The 19,996-nt window shown below is 33.7% G+C and overlaps 3 protein-coding genes across 3 annotated transcripts; 1 reads left to right on the top strand and 2 right to left on the bottom strand.

Moving 5' to 3' along the window:
• Positions 1-484: 484 nt before the first annotated feature.
• LOC106741888 (origin recognition complex subunit 2) lies at positions 485-4,018 on the bottom strand. The gene is made up of 9 exons (XM_014614291.1): positions 3,770-4,018; positions 3,560-3,634; positions 3,276-3,491; positions 2,888-3,177; positions 2,568-2,782; positions 2,352-2,484; positions 1,985-2,225; positions 1,252-1,482; positions 485-1,160 (listed from the first exon to the last, which is right to left on the bottom strand). The coding sequence occupies exons 1-9, from the start codon at positions 3,858-3,860 to the stop codon at positions 961-963; spliced, it is 1,692 nt and encodes a 563-aa protein (XP_014469777.1). The 5' UTR covers positions 3,861-4,018; the 3' UTR covers positions 485-960.
• A 5,367-nt stretch (positions 4,019-9,385) lies between these two features.
• Positions 9,386-14,383, top strand: LOC106741878 (odorant receptor 4-like). Its single transcript, XM_014614279.1, has 5 exons — positions 9,386-9,672; positions 11,963-12,062; positions 12,131-12,232; positions 14,087-14,245; positions 14,327-14,383. The coding sequence occupies exons 1-5, from the start codon at positions 9,386-9,388 to the stop codon at positions 14,381-14,383; spliced, it is 705 nt and encodes a 234-aa protein (XP_014469765.1).
• Positions 14,384-17,590: 3,207 nt separating this feature from the next.
• LOC106741877 lies at positions 17,591-19,165 on the bottom strand. Its single transcript, XM_014614277.1, has 3 exons — positions 19,108-19,165; positions 18,478-18,721; positions 17,591-18,080 (listed from the first exon to the last, which is right to left on the bottom strand). Exons 1-3 carry the CDS (start codon positions 19,163-19,165, stop codon positions 17,591-17,593), a joined length of 792 nt encoding a protein of 263 aa, XP_014469763.1.
• Positions 19,166-19,996: the final 831 nt, after the last annotated feature.

Raw genomic sequence — 19,996 nt, 5'->3', positions numbered from 1 at the left:
AAGCATATCAAATAATGATGTTTCCGAATATAGCCTGGGTCTTTCAGAACAGCTGGTATCTAGTAGTGTGCATAAAGTACAAATTTCCGAACGCAACTCTACTATAGCCTATATATTGCCTATGAGTTAAGTTGAATTAAGCCCGTATCGGATTATGAATTAAAGATTGTGATTGAATTGAATTTGGTCAATCGGTGTAAAGTTAATTGAATTTAAATTTGTGCAAAGTTAACTGAATTCAAATTTAGTGAAATTTAATGAACTTTGCACTGATAGTCAAATTTCGATTCAATCTCAATCTCTAATCCGTAGTCTGATACAGGTTTTAGTGGCAGTAACATCGAATATACGATATAAGGTAGTCATTTCGCGAAATTTTACAAACTATGAGACAATATATTTTATTAATTTATATTAAGATTATATTTACTTAAAGTTACAATTATATAAAATTACCAGGTAGATTTAAAACGCGTTATCCAAACTCATAAACAATACACACTCATAATAAGAGCGTGTTATATTCAAATAGATAAATCAAAAAAATTATGTCTTTTCTTAAACCGTTATATACTTTTATTATAAATTATCCTACAATCTTATGTATCTTTTTAACCTCAAGTTCGTCTCAGAAAAATCACGATATTTTTACTTGTTATCCGAGAAATCGTTTTATTATCGAAACATATCGTGAGATGTTTAGTGCAGATAATATGATGAAAAGTCATTAAAAAAATAATTCTTTTATCAATCTACGATAAACAAACTACTAGCACACATTATTTATAAAAAATATAATTTTCAATAAAAGTATATAATTGAATTTTAAATGTAATTTAAGTAGCATTAAAACGTGCGAATCGAGAGTAAAACTCTTTCAACTATTACATGTTTTTAATATAAATTATCTTACAAAATCTTATGTATCTTTTTTTGTTTCGCGAATTTATCCCAGGTAAATCACGATCCGTGTTGCTCGAGAAATTGCTTTAAAAGACCCTTGTCGAGGGGTATCGTAAGATGTTCAGCACCGTCGACGTTGCGCTTTGTTCGTATCAATTTATGGTCTATGAACTCGGTTAACTGCGCTCTCAATGCTAAGTCGGAACTGACCAGGAACTGCTCGCGCGCCACTTGATACAAATCCCTGAACGACATTCCTAAATAACATATATTATTACGCGATAAAATGTATATATAATATACCTGCATTAATTATTGTATTATATTCGAATGCTAAGCGATAATGACCTGCGTAGTTACCACCAGTATGACTTAATTGATGCTTGACAAGAAGTATGTAAATCGTCCGAGCGTTTGAAGTTAGAGAAAGGAAGACATTTTGAAGGGAAGATAAAGCGAGTGCACCACTTTGTTGAACCAATAGAGAACTCTCATACGACGTCTCAGCTTGATATGGTAAGAATGTGGTTGCATCCCACCAATAGAAATTGAATTTCGCACGTTTTATGTGATCCCAGACTGAACAAAAACCGGATATGTTAGAATTAATTAGAATTAAAAAGAAGAGTATCAAGGAAATTTAAGCAGGTAAAATGTCGTTCAGCTTTTCTAAGAAAACTTCTCATATAAATTAAAAAGGATATCATAAAAAAAAATATATATATATATATAATTATTATAATATTAAAATAATAATTATAATAAATAAAAGTATTAACAATTAAAAATAGAATTGTAGATTAATAAAACAAATAAAATGTAGTATCGTGTGTCCGAACAATTTTTCATAAAATAATAAGAGATTTTTCATACAACAATTTTTCATATAATAAAAGAACAAGAAGTATATCAAGCATAAGCTAGAATAATAATTAGGTCTGTTCGTTTTCGCTGCATCGCTGAACTAGTGCAATAAGTTGAAGCGAGACAAGTATATGTTTTCTCAGTTCAACTTATTGCACTAGTTCAGCGGTGCAGCGAAAATGAACAGACCTATTGATTCAGCAAAGATATTACTTACGAAGTGGCGCATTGATGTGATCGACGGACGCTAAAATTCGAATATTTGGTATAGCTGCTAAACTAGTGAGAACATTTTGAACTTTATTCGAACGTAACATTATCCCGTCTATGTTGTGAATTATTAAGTAGAGTCGATCGTCTAAATTAGTTGCCAAAACTTCTTCAATAAGTTTCAGACAATCATTTAGGCCTGCTGGGCAATCTAAATCCAATATTTCTGTAATTATGTCATTCAGTATCTGAAAATATTAATTTCTCTTTTTGTTTGATTGGCATATAATGATGATATATATATTCAGGAACTACTTATTTCCTATAAAAATAATAGCATTTTATAGGATTAATTCTGTGTATATTCAACTTACATCTTTTATTGTCAAACTAGGAAAAAATCCATTTATAACCAGTGTTGGATGATTGCTTAAGATATCATGATGGAAATCAATAATTAAATTCCTTTTCGAGCCTAGACCATGAAGTAAAAGGCTGTAACCTTCCCTATCATTTGATATATATCTTAAGATTTCAAGTATTACCAAAAAAATATTTTTATGTAGCCATACATAACATTTAATACTCACTCCATTATAAAATACCACATTGAAAAGAATGACCTATAATTTTCCGTTAATAATTGAATATGTTTCTTATGTATCGTAGAAACATGACTCTGATTTATTAGCAATTCTCCTAGTTTCTCTTCAGTAAGGCGCACGTTTCGAAGTCTCTCTAATGTATGATCGGATGTAATCTTTTTTCCTCGTTGGGACTCAAAGAATTCATCAGTTTTTATATGCTTTAAAAGTTTCAAGAAATAATTAATAAAAACAGAGAGCATATGTTGAAAATATTACTTACATATGACATTTTTGCGTCACATCTTCCCTTAATTTCAACTTACACAATCTTTATAAGTAATTGTCTTACGACTATTCTTTGTCTTGTGTCTGGGAGTATTTTGTATTTCACATTTTAGCAAAGATTTTTGTAACATGCTTTGTTTCTTCTCTACTTGTTCCTTTTTAATATTGTTTTCTTCTTCATCAGTATCAGAATTTCTGTTCTCTTCACTGTTATCAGATGTTCCATCAGAATTAGTTTCATCCGTATCTGTAGGAACATACTCACTGTCCTCTGATATACTTTCATCACCACTTGAATTTACCCTAGGCAAAAATTGCTTTCGACTCTCTGATACATAAAAAAAAAGTAATTGGGAATTAAAAACAGATAAATATAATCTTCTACATATTTTTCAATATATCTGTATTAAATACAATATTTAATACCTTTTGCATCAGCATTTTTGTGTTTCATTGATTTTTTAGTTTTTGAATCAATTACAATATCATCTAGAACAACTCTCAAATCAGACATTGTCTTTAAATGTGTAGGTGTTGTAGGTGTACTATACTGGTTGGCTTTGAGTATCATACTGTTCTTTTTTACCGGTGTTTGAAATCCATATAATTTTCTTCCATTGACATCCTTCTCAGAAAATAGCTCTTAAATAACAAAATAACATCAAATTCAACTGATAAATGATAAATTCATGGAAATCTATTTTTATTACCGTGTGGCTTTTGTACATCCTCTTGTATATCTTCCAATTCTTTTTCTATTTCAGCCTTTAATAAATTAGCTGATGCTAAAAGATAAAAATATCATGATACATTGCATAATATGATATAATATTAAACTGAAACGCAATGTTAAAATAATATAACAGACATTACAAAAGAGATATAATTCATTCACAATCTTTATATTATTGTAATCTTACGTGAGTTAGGTGTTTCCGCGTCGCTGTCATCTTTATATTTTACGAGAGGTTTTATTCGCGAAGACCTTCTCAAAGTTCTATTCGAAGACATGTTTTACATATGTTGATACTAATTTCGGTTAATGAATAATAGTGTACAATAAAAGCCCGTTACGTTATATTTGTAACATCAACTTCACTCATTTGTGGTTATGGGCCGTTGAATTGCAAGCCGCCTATACCACCATCAGCTGTGCATCCTGACCAATGAACTAAAGAACGTACTGGAATGAGCCTGGCGCGGTGGGGGTTGTGACTTGTTAAGCTCGTATCAGACTACAGATTGCAGATCGTGATTGAATTGAATTTGACCAATCAGTGCAAGTAGTTTCAAAGTAACTACACTACAAATGCTATAACTACACATCAGTGCAAATAGTTTCAATGTAACAATACTAAATTTCACTTCTTTGAGTTCAGTTAACTTTGTATTGATTAGTCAAATTTAATTTAATTAATAATTTAACATCAACCCCAATTTGTAGTCTGATACGGGCATTAAGACTGTATCAGACTACGGATTAGATATTGAGATTAAAATTTGACCAATCAGTGCATAGTTCACTAAATTTCACTAAATTTGAATTCAGTTAACTTTGCACTTATTGGCCAAATTTAATTCAATTACAATCCCCAATCTATAATCTGATACGGTCTTTAAAGTCGGGAGAATTAGAGTAGTCCGTGCTTTCCATTCGGTGATACATCTCGACACAAACATCATTTTGTCTTTGTTTTGCGTTCAATGAATAACAAAGAGTGCGTTCGAGAAGACGTTATTTAGCGTTACCGCGTCATTTTATCTTTATTACTCTTTATATACAACAAGAGTAGATTAACGCGGTAGCGCTAAATAACGTCTTCTCGAACGCAACTAAAGATAGGATGATGTTTATGTCGACTTATCGCACCAAATGGAAAGCACCAAGTATCTCGCTCTCTCTTCCTAATATATAGACTATATAAGCTAAGATAGAACAAAGACGAACATAAACAGACAAAGATGGCAATACTACTAAGATACTTTTCCTCTCGACACGAGGTCATCAGCCAAAAATAAAGGCAGTGCTCATTCGAGTAGATTCTTTAGTTCAATGATCCCGACACATCTAAATTGTGTTCGGAAACCTCATCGTGATATGTTTTCGTGATTTCGGTGGAAAAGTAGTGGAGATACTTTCGTATGCCTTTGAGTGTCAAGCGTTCCGAATACACTATAGAATGCGTTCCACTATATGTTTGCAACCATAAACAGAAGAATTTAGGGATGGAGTATAAAGCTAGGTTTTACAATAATGTTTTAAACTTTAAGCCTTAAGAAATTGACCAATCACAATAGATTATATTTCTATAATTCGATTGTGATTGGTGAATTTCTTAAGGTTTAAAGCTCAATGCACCTATTGGGTGCATTCCACATAACGATTGCAATGATCACGTCCGCAACGTCACGATCATCCGTTCCATTAACGTGAGTGTAACGATAAGTGGAACGAGTTATGAGCATCGTGGATGTCATAATTATTGCGCAGAATATAGTAGTGTTCATCGTGCAAATGTTGAAGAATTATTCCAGCGAAAACGATTCCACTCCGGCAGAAGAAACTTTAATATAATATAGAGAATTTTTCACTTTTCTGATAGTTTAGAACTACTGTTTCTCTTTTTCCCCCGTTCAGCTTTGCCCAAATTATAGTGAAGCAGAGCTGATCGAAATTGACTTGAATCCGGTTCCGACATTGAATCATCCCCTATATCGAATAATATCGCAAAGGACAAATAAATAAACAATTAAACGTGTGTGTGTGTGTGTGTGTGTGTGTGTGAGAGCGTACGCCAATCAATAATCCGAATTCCAATATCAGAATCCCACATTTTTTTCATTAATTTCTTTAATTGAGATAAGATATGTAACAGTAGAAACACAAACGTTTTCATACAATTTTTATAAAGTTATGAAAGTTTAATGTGATCGCGAACAAAATTCGGTATCCGTTCAACCAGTCATAGAACCAATATTTAATCGTCCTACTCTATTCTCGAACTCTTCTTCTGATGAGAAATAAAGTGGGCATAAACTCGGCGTGTAGCGAATCGTTAAATTGGAAAATGAAATAAACATACTTCGAAGTATCAATTTCTTATATATTCATGAGTCAGTGCATGCTATATGTTTATCGTACGTACTTCAACCTTATGCTTATGATCGCAGGTATTAATTACCGTGAAGAGTCAAACGTATAGCGATAAATAATTAATCAGCTATCGATCGTATCATTCCGCCTCGAACTGTTATTTCTCTTCCTGGTAGTATTTCCTTAATGTGCTGCTTCTCAACTCGTTTCATAGTTAACGAGAACAGACATCATGGCGATCATAAAACTGAAGTTTTTAAAGATGTTGCGTATCCTTCAAATATTAGGCACTTTCACCAACACGTGGCCACCAAACCCCGATGTTAGGAGAAATGAACTTTTCTTCCGTGAAATTTATTATCATTTTGCTATATTCGTAATGGCAACAATATGGATACCAATGGCGATAAACACATACAGAAGCCGGGACGATATTGCCATAGTGATGAAAAATATCTCTCATTTGGCAGCATTGGCAGAAGCTGTTCTTAATTCAATTTTATGCTGGTTAAATAAGTATCAGTTGCAGGTAACGATATATATGTTATTATTAATAACATTCTCTTGAGTAATACTTATAACTTTTAAGACTCGTGTCTTCTTACTAGCAATTGTTTAGAGTTCCGTAACCGGTAATCGTGATGACTGAACGCCCAAATGTCAAATGCTCAGATTTGGGCGTGAAGTGGATGTAACGTGATTCCGTAAAATCGCTAAAGAGACGAGAGGGAAGTTAGAAAAATTAGCACTGTGATATACAAAGGCACGTTTATTAATGAGACACTGTAGTGATAACAGCTGTTGTCCTAATGCAGCGCGAGACGAGCCAGATAGCTAGTTCGAGTGGAAATCTTGGTTGTCGTATATAACTTACTGCTTTAAATTCCGCGTTAGACGATCTTGACGAGCGCCTGGATGGACGCCATGCCGAAAATATCGGGATAAAGAATAAAATGTCTCGAGAAATATTTATTTTTTATAAGTCTAACCTTTGTATTTTTACAGAAATGCAGAAATGCAGAATGAACAGAGAAATAGATTTGTTAAAAGAGCTGTATCAGACGAGTCAGTCCCACGTATAAAAAATGATATCTCCTTTAAAGAGATAAACACGGATGGTTTAGTGCTATTAGATATTAATAGATATTAATTAGATATTAATAATATCTTATCAATATTAATATAATTGTGAAAGGATAAAATGTCCAGCGTGTTTTAATATACGTGTAGGATATTTACCGCTCAACTGTGCGCGGTCATCCATTTTCTGTTTAGACCATTCTGAATCTCAGTATTTTGANCCGAAAAATTTTTTTATTTACCCTATTGATTCTTTTAAATTTAAAAGTATCTGTTAATTGTTGCAAAAAATATTGCCTTCTCCAGGACTTGAACCTGGACCTCTTCACTTTTTGGGCAAGATGTCCTACCAATTTGGCTAACGAGGCATCGACAGCATTACTTCTGAGAGAAGAATTATATTTATAAGATGTTTATACGAGAAGTTGCATATTCTTATGTCCATGCTTTTTTAAACTAAGCAATAATAAAAAAAGCCCTTTGCTATTCAACCATGTATAGAAAATGATATGAACTTTTAAAGAGTTAAACACGGATAGTTTAATGTTATTAGATATTAGATATTAATATTACTTTATTAATATTAATATAATTATAGGAAGATAAAATGTCTAACGTCATCTGCGTAAATATCTTACGAATACAATTCTTCTCTTTCTCTCGTCTTATATTTTACGAATTTATAAACACTAATATTGCGAAGAATACTGTCGACGCCTCAATGGCCGAATTGGTAAGGCATTCTATTTGGAAAATGAGGAGGTTTAAGTTCCAACCTTGGTGGAGACAGTATTTTTCGCAACATTTAATAAGTACCGTTAAATTCAAAAGAGTTAATTAGTGTTGTAAATAAGGAGGTTATTTCGGGGGATAAAATGTACGAATCAAAATATTTAGATTCAGGATCGGTCTAAATATTCATAATATAAAAAATTTTATTTTGAATCAGTTTCATATTATGCAGCTTGGCAACTTTCGTAAATTACAGATGATGATGATATAAATATCTTAAGTTTAATTTAAATAGTTTATGATGAATAATAATAATTAGGACATATATAATTATGTTAATTATACTTACGTTAATTTGTTAATGTTGCGGGAGTAGGCGTTTACTCTGTACACAAATCCAAATAATGTTATCCTTGTGAAATCCATTTTATGTTTTTCTCTACTAAGCTACATTAGCACATTTCAAAAATGGAAATAACACTGAAATGAATATATTTGGTAACCGGGACTGTTAGACAGAATTTTATTTAGATTTCTTTTATAAAATCGGTGTACTTTGTACATCTGGGCACTCGTCGGAAAGTTAACTGCGCGATGTTTAATTTTTCGTGTAAAAAAATTACTTGAAGCGTTTTTTTGGTGAGCTGTCAACATTAAATAATTTCAGAAATCAGTTTGGAGTTATGTAAATAACTCGGTATATGATGGACTGGAGTATTAAAAAGTAGTAGACTTTGATGTTTGAATGTTATTTTTATGTGAAGTCCAGAATTTTTATCTGGACTTTATATACGAGGTGTGTCCCAAAAGTAATAAAGATAGTGCGCATGTCAGAAGGGCCATAAAAGAAAAATGGCGATCGAGGCAGTTGGCGAGGGGAACTCCAGGTATACAGTCTGACCCTTCTCAGTTGCCTCTGAGTCTTTCTAGCGGTCGATACGACTGCAAAGTTGTTGTAATTTTTATGTCTTGCCACTGGTGAAAACGTAGCAGACTAGAGCAGCGTTACATAATCAAATTCTGTGTGAAACTGGGAAAATCTGGTTCCGAAACGTTGGAGACGTTGAGAACAGCTTATGGGGATGCCGTTTTGTCTTCAGCTCGAGTCTTTAAGTAGTACAAAGTCTTTAAGGACGGAAGGGACAGCGTTGAGGACGAATAGCGCGCAAGGCATCCTTCAACTCTAGGAACTGAGGACAATGTGTCAAGTTTTGAGTATGGACCGACGTTTGAATATGAGATTACTCGCAGAGGAGGTAGGGTTACTGAAAACAAACGTCCACCGAATCATTACGGAAGATCTGAACATGAGAAAAGCAGTTAGCTGCAACGAGAGAATCGCTATATTCGATCGCAAGGAGCCTATTTTGAAGGAGATTAACTGTAGTTGAATGTATTATTAATAAACTTTTTTTTTCAATCATTCTCATTAATTTTGGGACACACCTAATATAAAGAATTTCGTTCCGAATATTACCGAAAATATTGAATTGTTTAAACTGGTTTTCAGAGTTTGTTGGTGAGTATCGAGGAGTTTGTGAAAGTCTCAAAAGATTGGGAAAGAATAATTTTGCAAAAATATGTAGACCGTTACGTAACGTTCATTTCAATTGTTGCAATATCTTTCGTCATGGCAGGAGTTACCGTCACTTTCGCCCCTTTATTTCTGCCAATGGAATTTCCTGTAGAAGTATGGTATCCATTTTCGACGGAACCATTATTACGAAAATTTATTGTCTACGTAATGGAAATATTTGTAATTGCTCATACTGTCTTCTGCCTTGGTGTGGATGTTATGATCGCTGTTCTCCTGTTCTATACGACAGCCAGGTTGGAGATGTTGACTTTTGAGATACAACGAGCGATTAATGAGACTCATGTGATATCGTGTATCCAAAAACATCAGGAAATAACAAGGTAAGCGACAGAAATAAAATATCTTCCATATTCTTTCCACGATTATCATAAACCGAATTCAACAAATTCTCAAATCAAAACATTTTTCTCTATAATTTTGATATTTAAGAACTATCGATAATTATGAAAATTCAATTAAAATATACCTAAAGTAAACTTAGTTAAATCTAGTTTTTCTTCCACTATAATGATAAATTATTAAAAAATATGATTAAAAGTATCATTAAAAAATTAGTTTTTTAAATTATTTAACTATTCACATTAACATTATTTAACTATTCAAATAAACATACATATTTATTCTAAAAAAATGGTACATAGTCTGATATTGTATTGAATAAAATCATCAAGAAGTCACAAGAGAAATACAATATTCATTTTTATAAAATTAAAATACATGGTCTGTCCCAAAGAACAGTTTTAGAACTTTCATTAAAACTCCCTTTATAAGATAATAATTATAAATTTTCATTTATAATCATTTGAAATTCTGAAAAAGTACAATCCTGAAAAAATACAATCTTTACAGTAGTTGCATAGCATTAAAAAAAATGTATTGAACAAAAGTTGTATGGTTTCAAGGAGGACATAAGATGGTGGGGACGATTTGACTTTAAATTGTTGTTTGAAGGTCACATGAAGGTTAACTTCAATTTCTTAAACGTAATTCTCTATTTTTATTCCATATTGTTGTAGCTTATCTCAAAAGCTTTCCAAAACACTATAAATAAATATTTTTCGTTACGTATTTTTTGAGTTAAAAGACTTGAAAGTTATAGTACCGCCTGCATTAGCATTACCCAAAGTGTACTACGTGGAGGTTGATTTTGGTCATTTGATTTGTTCAAAAAATAGAGGAATTCCATTAAAAAAATTGATTTGATGATAGCAATTATTTTAATAACAATTAGCTTAAGATACAATGAACTTGTAGAGAAAATTTCTAAGGTATTAATAAATGGTGTGGCGATATGCTTTTGATGTTGAAATGACCTTGAAATTTGACCCTAAGATCAAGCACACAATTGAATGCTCTTGAAGTAGTCAGAACATCTGCAAAATTAGAATTAAACTTATCTTTTCAATTGCTTCTTTGTAACGAAGTGCCCCCGGGCCTTCGTTACCACTACCCCAGGCCGAAGGGTACACGACACCGCGCCCTGACACTCCCCGAACATCCGGGAGTAATGCTGCCGAGGCGCCGCTAGTCGGCGTATAAGCAGCTCCGTTCTCTTGAGAACGATCATGCTACTAATGTAGTACCACCAAGGCACCGCCAGGAGGCGCACGCCCGACCCCACTCGCTCGTCGGGGAGATGGGGACTGACGGGCTATAAATAGCCCGCACAGAGAATTGCGCAGGCATTTGTTCTCTGGCGTGTTCAGTAGAACAATCCACACGGGGTAACACCAGTCAAATGACCGGGAACGGAAGCCTCACACCCCTCAAAAAGAGGTTTGGGTACAGCCGGTATCATCGGTGGTGATCATCTCCCTACCGCTCCAGCAAGGGAGGGACGACCATATGGTATCGGTGGTCTTTCTCCCCACCGAGAGAGAGAGGAGGGGGGTGGTGTTTCACCTTCTAAAACAACTCTCGAGGATATGTCGATGAAAAATATTATGAAATCTCTTAGTTTGCTGATGCTCTAGACATATTCCAAGGCCCATCAAAATTGTGAGGGTGGGTGTTGTTTGACCGTTTTCTTGTGAGATTATTACGGAAATATTATGGTTGAGAGAGCTGTGCTGGAGTGTTACCGGTAATTTTGAATGTTCGCATACGGCGAAAGCCCCACAAAGCAAGTCCTGCCATTTAATTTTACATGCTATGTTATAAAACGATCTTAAGGTTATTATAAAATTTGCTACTTGTTCGCTACATTTTCTTCATAGCTATATTTTAAAGAATTTGAGAAAAATATCTCGTATAAAATTTCTTGTCGTTTTACGTGGTATTTTAAAAGTACATTGGAAACATGTCGGGACGAAAAGAATTTATCTAGGTCCATTACTTTACCGTAAATGGAAATTCATCATTATAATTGGGTGGTTCCTTTGAAACCTTATAACTTCCATTTGAAATATTTTTATGTGACATTTTATAAAGAAAACACATTTAGTTACTTCGTTTAAAATAAATCATCTTTTATATCTATAACAGAGAAGTTAGTAATTCTTTCTATATTGGAAGGAATATATTTTTCATAACTTTATAATTTGTTAATCTTAGTCATTTAGTTATTGTAAAATTATTTTAATTTTACTTATAAATTTTTTGTATGGACAGATTTATTTCAGAAACGCAGAAAGCTATTCAATATTTACTATTCAAAACTAATCTTACTATGGGATTTACTGTGATCAGTGGTTGTTTTCCTATCCTATATGTAAGTAATTAAATTTATGTGAGTATACAAATATGCTTAACACCTCTAATTTAGAACACTTTTCGTAGATACAGTCTCACATTCTCATTCCTCAATTTTTATCAATGATAATGGCTGCTTTGCAACGAATGTATATTACAGCTTGGCCAGCAGATGATTTGAAAGAAGTTGTAAGTTTTCAAGATTTTCATATAGAAAATAATATTACGTGCGAAAGCAGGAGCGAAGAATTCCTGCAACCGCGCAGATAATCATTTAGCATTAGCATTGCACGTGATAACACGCACACACACACACACAGCAGAGAGAGTTTCTCCTTCTGTTAGTACCATACCTGTGTCCAGGTGTAAGGTGACCTCTCTCACATGTCTGTGGTGCGCATGTTGATTATATACACAAGCATATAGGACCTACACTAGTTTAACGCCAATTCCGAGCGGTAACATTTTTTAGAGAGGTTATGCTAAACAAGGATAATCTCGGTGGTTTGTCATTGCCTTCCGAGAGGAGACACGAGCGTAAATATTATGACTTCTATCGGGATCGAACCCGGGACCGCTAACATGGTAAACCAGTGCGCTCTTTGTTATGCTACGCTCGTACAACAACTCGCGAAAATATGATTGAACGTTGTGACGATGCAAAATTTTACTCGTCACCCAGGCCTGTGGCCTGGCCGAGGATAAGACGAAAACTCCCGCCTTTTCGTAAGCGAAGACGATCGAGTTAATTGATTTTTGTTTCGTGCGTCTTTTTGCGCACGAGACGCGGCCCGCGGCTATTATATATTTTTTTTGAGTGTAAGATTACCTGAAAAAGCCAGAACACCGGACCAAAAGACGGAAGGGAATCGGAGTTGCCGGGAGAAGCCGAGGGCGAAAGAGGGCGAGGATGCTGAAGGGGCGGCTAGAGCGACTCGTGGAAGAATGCGGGGAGATCTTTCTCAGGACGGGCAGCTGGCAACAAACAGCGGGATGGCCACTTTGCGCTAAGAAAGGCGCAAGGCCCCGCGACCCGGTCACAGAGCATGCGAGGGAGGATCCCTACGGAAGGGCTCAGGAAATTCCTTCAGGTACTGCGAGTCCAGTGGTTACCGAATGTTGTCCCGAGAGAAAACGAGGACAAGTTAAGCGTCGAATTAACTCAAAACGTGAAGCACCCGTGATAAACGTGATCTAGCCGGGAAAGCCAATAGGATGCCGCATCGATCGGCACGACAGATCCTTGCAACAGTTGCCTCTTGCGCTAATTGACGAGCCCCGCTCGTCACTGTGCGGCCCGACGGCGAGAAAACTAGACGTCCCAGCGCAATAATGAGCGAGCGAAGCTGCCGTATTAGAGGGACGAGATCTCGAGGAGGAGAGGCGAGCTTTTGGTGGCGAGCTGGTGAACGAGAACTATGTACAGCCGCGGGTAAAATAAGTAGAGTTGCGGAATAATTCCGATTCTTGAAAAATGATTAGAAAAATATGTTTAACACGTTGACTGCCAACTACGAGATATCTCGTAGGTTGTTTACTTACCCAGGACGCCAACTACGAGTTATCTCGTCGCTTCATTACTTGATTAAATCAAATTGGTTTCTTAGACCGGAATCGTGAAAAGTTCCGTGGCAGTCACCGTGTTAAGATAAAAGTTACTTTGTTTTTAGCGTAGAACCATAATATTTAATAAAAATTCGAGGTTTTCTTAAAAAAAAAAAAACAAAGCTGATTTAATTTTCATCAACAATATCGTCATGTATAATGAAAGAGATATTGCCATCTTGCTGCCCTGGAAACAAACAAATTTGATCTAGAACAATTTTTTTCATAGGATGCATATTTCTCGAGATATTTGGGTCCTCAAGTTAAAATGCCTCACCCTGTATATATAAACATACAAACATACATACATATATTCATAAATATACTATATGTAATAACATACAATATACATGCATAACGGAATATATCGGAGCTCATATATAATTATTTTATAGATGAATAAAATGCAATGCTAATTATGTTATTCATTATTTATAGAGTATACAACTTGCTTTGTCAGCTTACAGTGCATCATGGATTGGCAAGTCGCCAAAAATGAAGAGCGATATTTTCATAATGCTACAAAGAAGCCAAAAACCACTTTTAATATCCATGGGTGGCTTATTACCTGCTCTCACGTTAGAATATTATGCGAACGTAAGAAAAACTTTTAATAAGAAAAAGATATATTTGTGTTTTAGTACTTAATGTTTCAAAACTTTTATATTGTTTTTACAGTTTTTAACCACAGTCTTATCATATTTCATGACGATGAGAGCCGCGATCAGCACGTAAATAATTATTTAACTACTTTATAATTATTTAGTATTGAACAAATACCTTTTGTATTAAAAATGGTATATATTATTTATAAAGAAACGGATAAATGTACATAATAATATAAATAAACGTTGTACTTTAAGCTTCGATTGCATTGTCTTATTTTATAATAGTCATTAGCATAACATAGTAATTCTCAGGCGGTCGGTTGGGAAAAAGAATAAAAGTAGGAAGGGAAGTGATTTTTTTGTGAGAGAGATGAGAAGGTGGTAGAAGGTTGAAAGAAGTAGAAGTAGAAGGTTGAAAGAAGAGATGAAGTAATTAAAAGAATAATGATAGTTGTCGGAAATAAGAAATGAGAAGAAGAAACCTAACAGAGGACGGAGTGAAAACAGAGATTATGTAAGGTAGGAAAGGGAAGAAAGGATAGAATTAGAGGAGATGCTGTAAGGAAAAGGAAAGAAATGAGGAGAGAAAAGGGAAGGGACCAAGGAAATAAAGATGGGAATCTCGATGAATAAAAGAAAAGAGCAAGGTGTTAGAAATTAGGATTAAAGAAAAGGAGATACGAAGGGGGACAAGTAAACCAGAAATAGAAGATTTGGAGGAATAAGGAAATATCTATTAAGATAGAGCGGTAACAAAGTAAATGAAGTAGCCAGAGAGATAAGATACAAGTAGGATAGAAAAAAAGAATAGACATAGAAAACAAGGAGAAGAAATGTTATAGGACGAAAATGGGGACAAAGAAGATATAGAAATACAGAGAAAATAGCTGCGGAAAGGGAGAAGAGAGGAATTAAGGATAGGAAATGAGAGAATGTAAAAATAATATTTTGGACAAGTAATAAAAGACAGAGATTCCCTGTCATATCATACCATTTGAATGTTATTAATGTGGCCTTTTCGAGGTCAGAGGATATAACCAATTTATCTCGGGATGGACAAGTGCCTATGTGTAAGTGCGCATATGCATGTGTGCGTGTTTTTTTCCAAGGATAGGGGACAATCTTCTAAAGATGTCATGGAGCCCGTACTCAAGAGTGTGTGGAATTCCTACCTACCAAAAAATCATCTCTCCATACTCCACTACCGCCCAACGGGACCGTCGTCAGGCATTACATCGATAACATGTCCTAGATCCTCTGCTACTGAAATACTTACTTGATATATGCTCATTATCTTTGCACTTCCACTGTTTTCTCAATATTTAATTACTACAAATTCAATAACTCTCAGTATTAAATTTCTGTAATAATATATTTCATCAATATTGCGCTATTAAGCATTAATATTTAAGTATTCACATTAATGATAAAGTAATATTTATTCAATGCAATTTTATGCAACGAAATCAAACAATTTTTATATGAAACATTGTTGTACAAAATACATTGTTTCTGAGATATACGTTTGTCACACTTTGACTAAGTTACTCGTATATATATATATATATATATATACATATAATTTATAATAAAAATAATTATAATAAAATTTTAGTAAGAAAACAAGAAAGAACTGGAACCGAAAGAACCGTAATTTAAACGGTTTATTGGTAATTTCATTATTCAAAAAACCGAAACCGAAACTGGAACCTTTATTAATGTTTTAATAGACCGGAATCGGATATTTTCATTCGGTCCGGGTCTCTGCTTTTAAGGCACGGAAATGTTTAAATTACGTCACATGATGGGAACTCATAAAAACTTGATTTTATATCGGAAAAACGTATAATATATCGCAATTCATCAGACAGTTTTCTATCCTATATTTAACGATAATACATAGTATAATATATCATGTTTTGACATAAAAAATATCCACTACCTTATGAAAGTGCTTTATTTAATAGCGAAAATTTCGGACAACGGATAGTTCTCGAGCTTTACCCGTTGGATGGCGGAAACCGACTCGAACATGTTCATATAAGCATACGAGAACTTTCCGTTGCGTCTGACGATTTTATACGATTCATGATTTAAATATAGTATTTTCATTAAATATTTTATATTTTTCATATCAAATAAAATGCATCATATTGTGTGTCATCAGTATATATAGCGTAGCGCAGCGTAGAGTATCTATGTCGCGAATCACTGCAATGTTACATGATTTCCTGATTTAAACTAAATTTTTTATCTATCCTTGCTGCGTGATAAAATTTTAATTAACATCATCGTATCTCAAAACCTAAAAAAAATGTATATTTTTCTTTTTCCTGAACGCAGCATAAACGGGCCCTTATATAGTATTCCTTTTATATGCTGGTACAGGTTCGACATTACTATGTTGTAGAGGATTAATAAGTTACTTTAAGGTTTCCTTCATATGTATGTACTTCTTTATTACTTTTATTCAGAATACAAGTTAATTTACAATACAAATATATTAACTTAGAATATAAGTTAATTTGTATAATTATTGTCATTCGTTCTGTTGCATGGTAAAAATGTCAATATCGTATGTGTGTTGAAAAAAATTCTTTTTCCTCTCCAAGAGACACAAATACTTTGTTGCCTCTAATTTTTTCTAAAATTTCTGAACACACGTATAATCACTTTCCAAATAATTAAATATTTGTTTCACTATATGGATTAGCCGCTTTTTTTTTCAATGTGGCTTTGAATATATCTAATGACACAACGAGAGAACGAAATTTCTGGAATTTAATTATAAACAAGTTCTCTCATTGAACCATTGACAGTGCTCCAAATTGCATTGAGAGAAAAATATACAAAGCGTTTTGAAATTAAGTCTATCTGTACAATGTTTTGCATTTGCTTCTTGCGATGAAGTTGTAATTAAGTTGATTTAAATTAAATAAATTAATAAATAGAGCATTATATAGTCACTATTGCTAGCGATTATCCACAATTTCTATAATATATGTAATAATAGGTTGTGACAGGAGCCGAAGTGATAATATACGAAATATCCAACGTTGCAAATGGGAAGAAGGATTCAGGAAAAATGTAAGTATTTTTATTATACATTTGTCTGTTCGGTAAGAGTATAATGAAGGAATATTTCCAACGAGAAATGTCATTCGTTTTCTGTCAGATTACCACGCAAACCATGACTAGTGCCTAGTAATTGTGACCATTTGATTATCTAACTACCTAACTTCAGAAAAATTTCTGTATTCGAGTGTATATGAATTTTCGTTAGATATGAAACATTAATGTGTATACAATCAATCATGTTAACGATTATCAGCGGTTAATTATCGATAATCGATAATTCAATGTCCTCATCATCCCCAAAGTTATAATCTCGCATTAATAATCTCATCGGGATATTCGAATACATGTTAACAGCAATTCTACGGATAATTTTGGAAGCAAATTTTTGAAGTTCGGGCACTAATTTTTTCGCTACTATTTTTCTGTTGCTGGCCAGAAGAGAATTTATTTCTTGTATTAAAAGGTTATGCACTTTGTTGTTATTCAAGTAGAACGTGGCTTCATTTATGCTCAATTTCACAGGGACGTTAGTCACTTTAAAATGTTCTTCTTTGTTCTTAGGCCTCACACGATACTCACCTTCTATTGTGACGTTGATTGATACACCTCTAAAATTCCCTATAACTGTGCGTCCTCTTTTTCGTAAGTATTTACCGAAGATCGTAGCTTGTATATCGTACGTAGCGAAAAATTGGATAGATGGAAAGAACGCTTCCAATTTAATCCAAGTTACATTTGTGTTAACTCTGTAAATGATAGTTTCAGGTTAGTTTTGCGCGCAGATACGCAGTCTCTACGATCGAATTCATATGCATGAATTGTTTTAGTCGATCAAGTTTATTATTTCATTTATTTTCTAACTAATATTGTCGGATGTGCTAAACAATTGTTAGATAGAATATTTCTGAGATTCCTAGAGTAAGATTTTCAAACGACTGTCCTAGAAATTTTCTAATCCGACATTCGATACATCCAATCATATGAAATAATGGTAATATGAAATAATAAAAATGATTAATCTAACGGTGTCCATCAACCGAATAATCCTAAATTTATTTAACATGGGAAAATGATCTTAAATAGTGTGTTATTTGTTAACAAATTTCAACCGGTCTGTCAACTTGATCGGTCGTGATTACTTACTCGACTTTATTTATCGTGAAGTTTGTCAGATTGTGTACCGTTATACCAGTCAAATCCGCAATTCCATTAAATTGTTCTGACGAGACAAATTGATAATGTTCCAACCAATACGGCTCGAAAGATGGTAAATCCAGATTTGGAATGTCATCCATCAAATAATGTTTCATTGATTCTATGCTCGACTTTAAACATCTTTCTATATATTTAAGCCGTTCGTGACGACTGCATGTGATCAGGAGAGGTACTAAGTATAGAATGCACTGAGTTAGTAATTTATTCCTCATATGTAGATAAAGTGCTTTAAATGTATCTTATATTTGCTTCAGAGAACATGATGTTTTTCTCTGACAAGACAGATCTACTAGATAAATACTTAAAATTAAATGCATCTCCCATAGAATAGGATTCTATTCGCGAAAGAAAACTGAGATATAGATGTTCATTTTTGTTCGACAAAACTATTTCGCGCAACAATCGCAGGTTTACTTACGATCTATATGAGGGTATTGAATTATATGCCTCACGACTGTGCCGTTCGTTACAGCGAAGAGTGCAAAAATAACAAGCATTGTGACCTGCGACATAATTCTTTGCTGAAGTCAAGCTTAAAATTCCGTTTACTTAACTTACAAGATGCAGGTCGCAAAAGCAGACGCAAAATGATAATCAGTTCTCTGCTGATCGTCATTTTGGGTTTGAGTTAGCGACCTGCGTCCTTACCATTTTTCTCTTCGAGTTATGTATATGAGGCTTTACAATGTGTCTAAATGTCAAGCGACTCTGTCGCCCGTTTCTATCTATTAATCCGCAACTTACAGACTGCTTGATTTCGGCGACAAGTAAGCACTAGACGTTGTCCTTATTTCCGTGTTTGTCTCTTATACTTATTCAGCACAATAGGATTCGTATGTTGAGTGATATAATCACGCGTCAATTTGATGTAAATCACGAACGGACACATGGTTAAGTTGTAATCAGAAACATCCAGCATAACAATAATATTAAAGGTGTTAACACCTGCCGATACCTTCCGTAAAATCATGCGATTCCTGGTCGTTACAAAAAAAAATTAAGTACCAATTCAAGGTTGCATACTTTAATCGATATCATTGTTTCATAAGTAATCAAGAATATATAATATTTTTATAAAAATTTAATAATTCTGAATTTCAACAATAATATAATTGTACTGCAATATTACGACGGCCCACTAATAAACATAATACGGTAATTCTGAAAATAATAAATTTTGTTAAGGTATTTTTTAATAATTATATCAGAAAAATAAATATATTATTCTGAATATCTTCTATATTTGAATCAAATGCACGTTAATTTTCTTCTAATAATATGAACGTTTTCATTTAATAATATAAATCAGATCTTATACTTAAAATTGTTCTAGGTAAGGTAAGGTTCATCCTCAGTTTTATTGCTAATAAAGCGATCTCCGTACAGTATCTAAAGATAAACTTAAAATGATTATAAATATAAGAACTGATTATTATAAGAGTCGGAG

This window comes from Dinoponera quadriceps, unplaced genomic scaffold (assembly GCF_001313825.1).
Source record: "Dinoponera quadriceps isolate SergipeBrazil2010 unplaced genomic scaffold, ASM131382v1 scaffold458, whole genome shotgun sequence".
NCBI lineage: Eukaryota > Metazoa > Arthropoda > Insecta > Hymenoptera > Formicidae > Dinoponera > Dinoponera quadriceps.
This window is presented reverse-complemented; position numbering and strand designations above follow the sequence as displayed.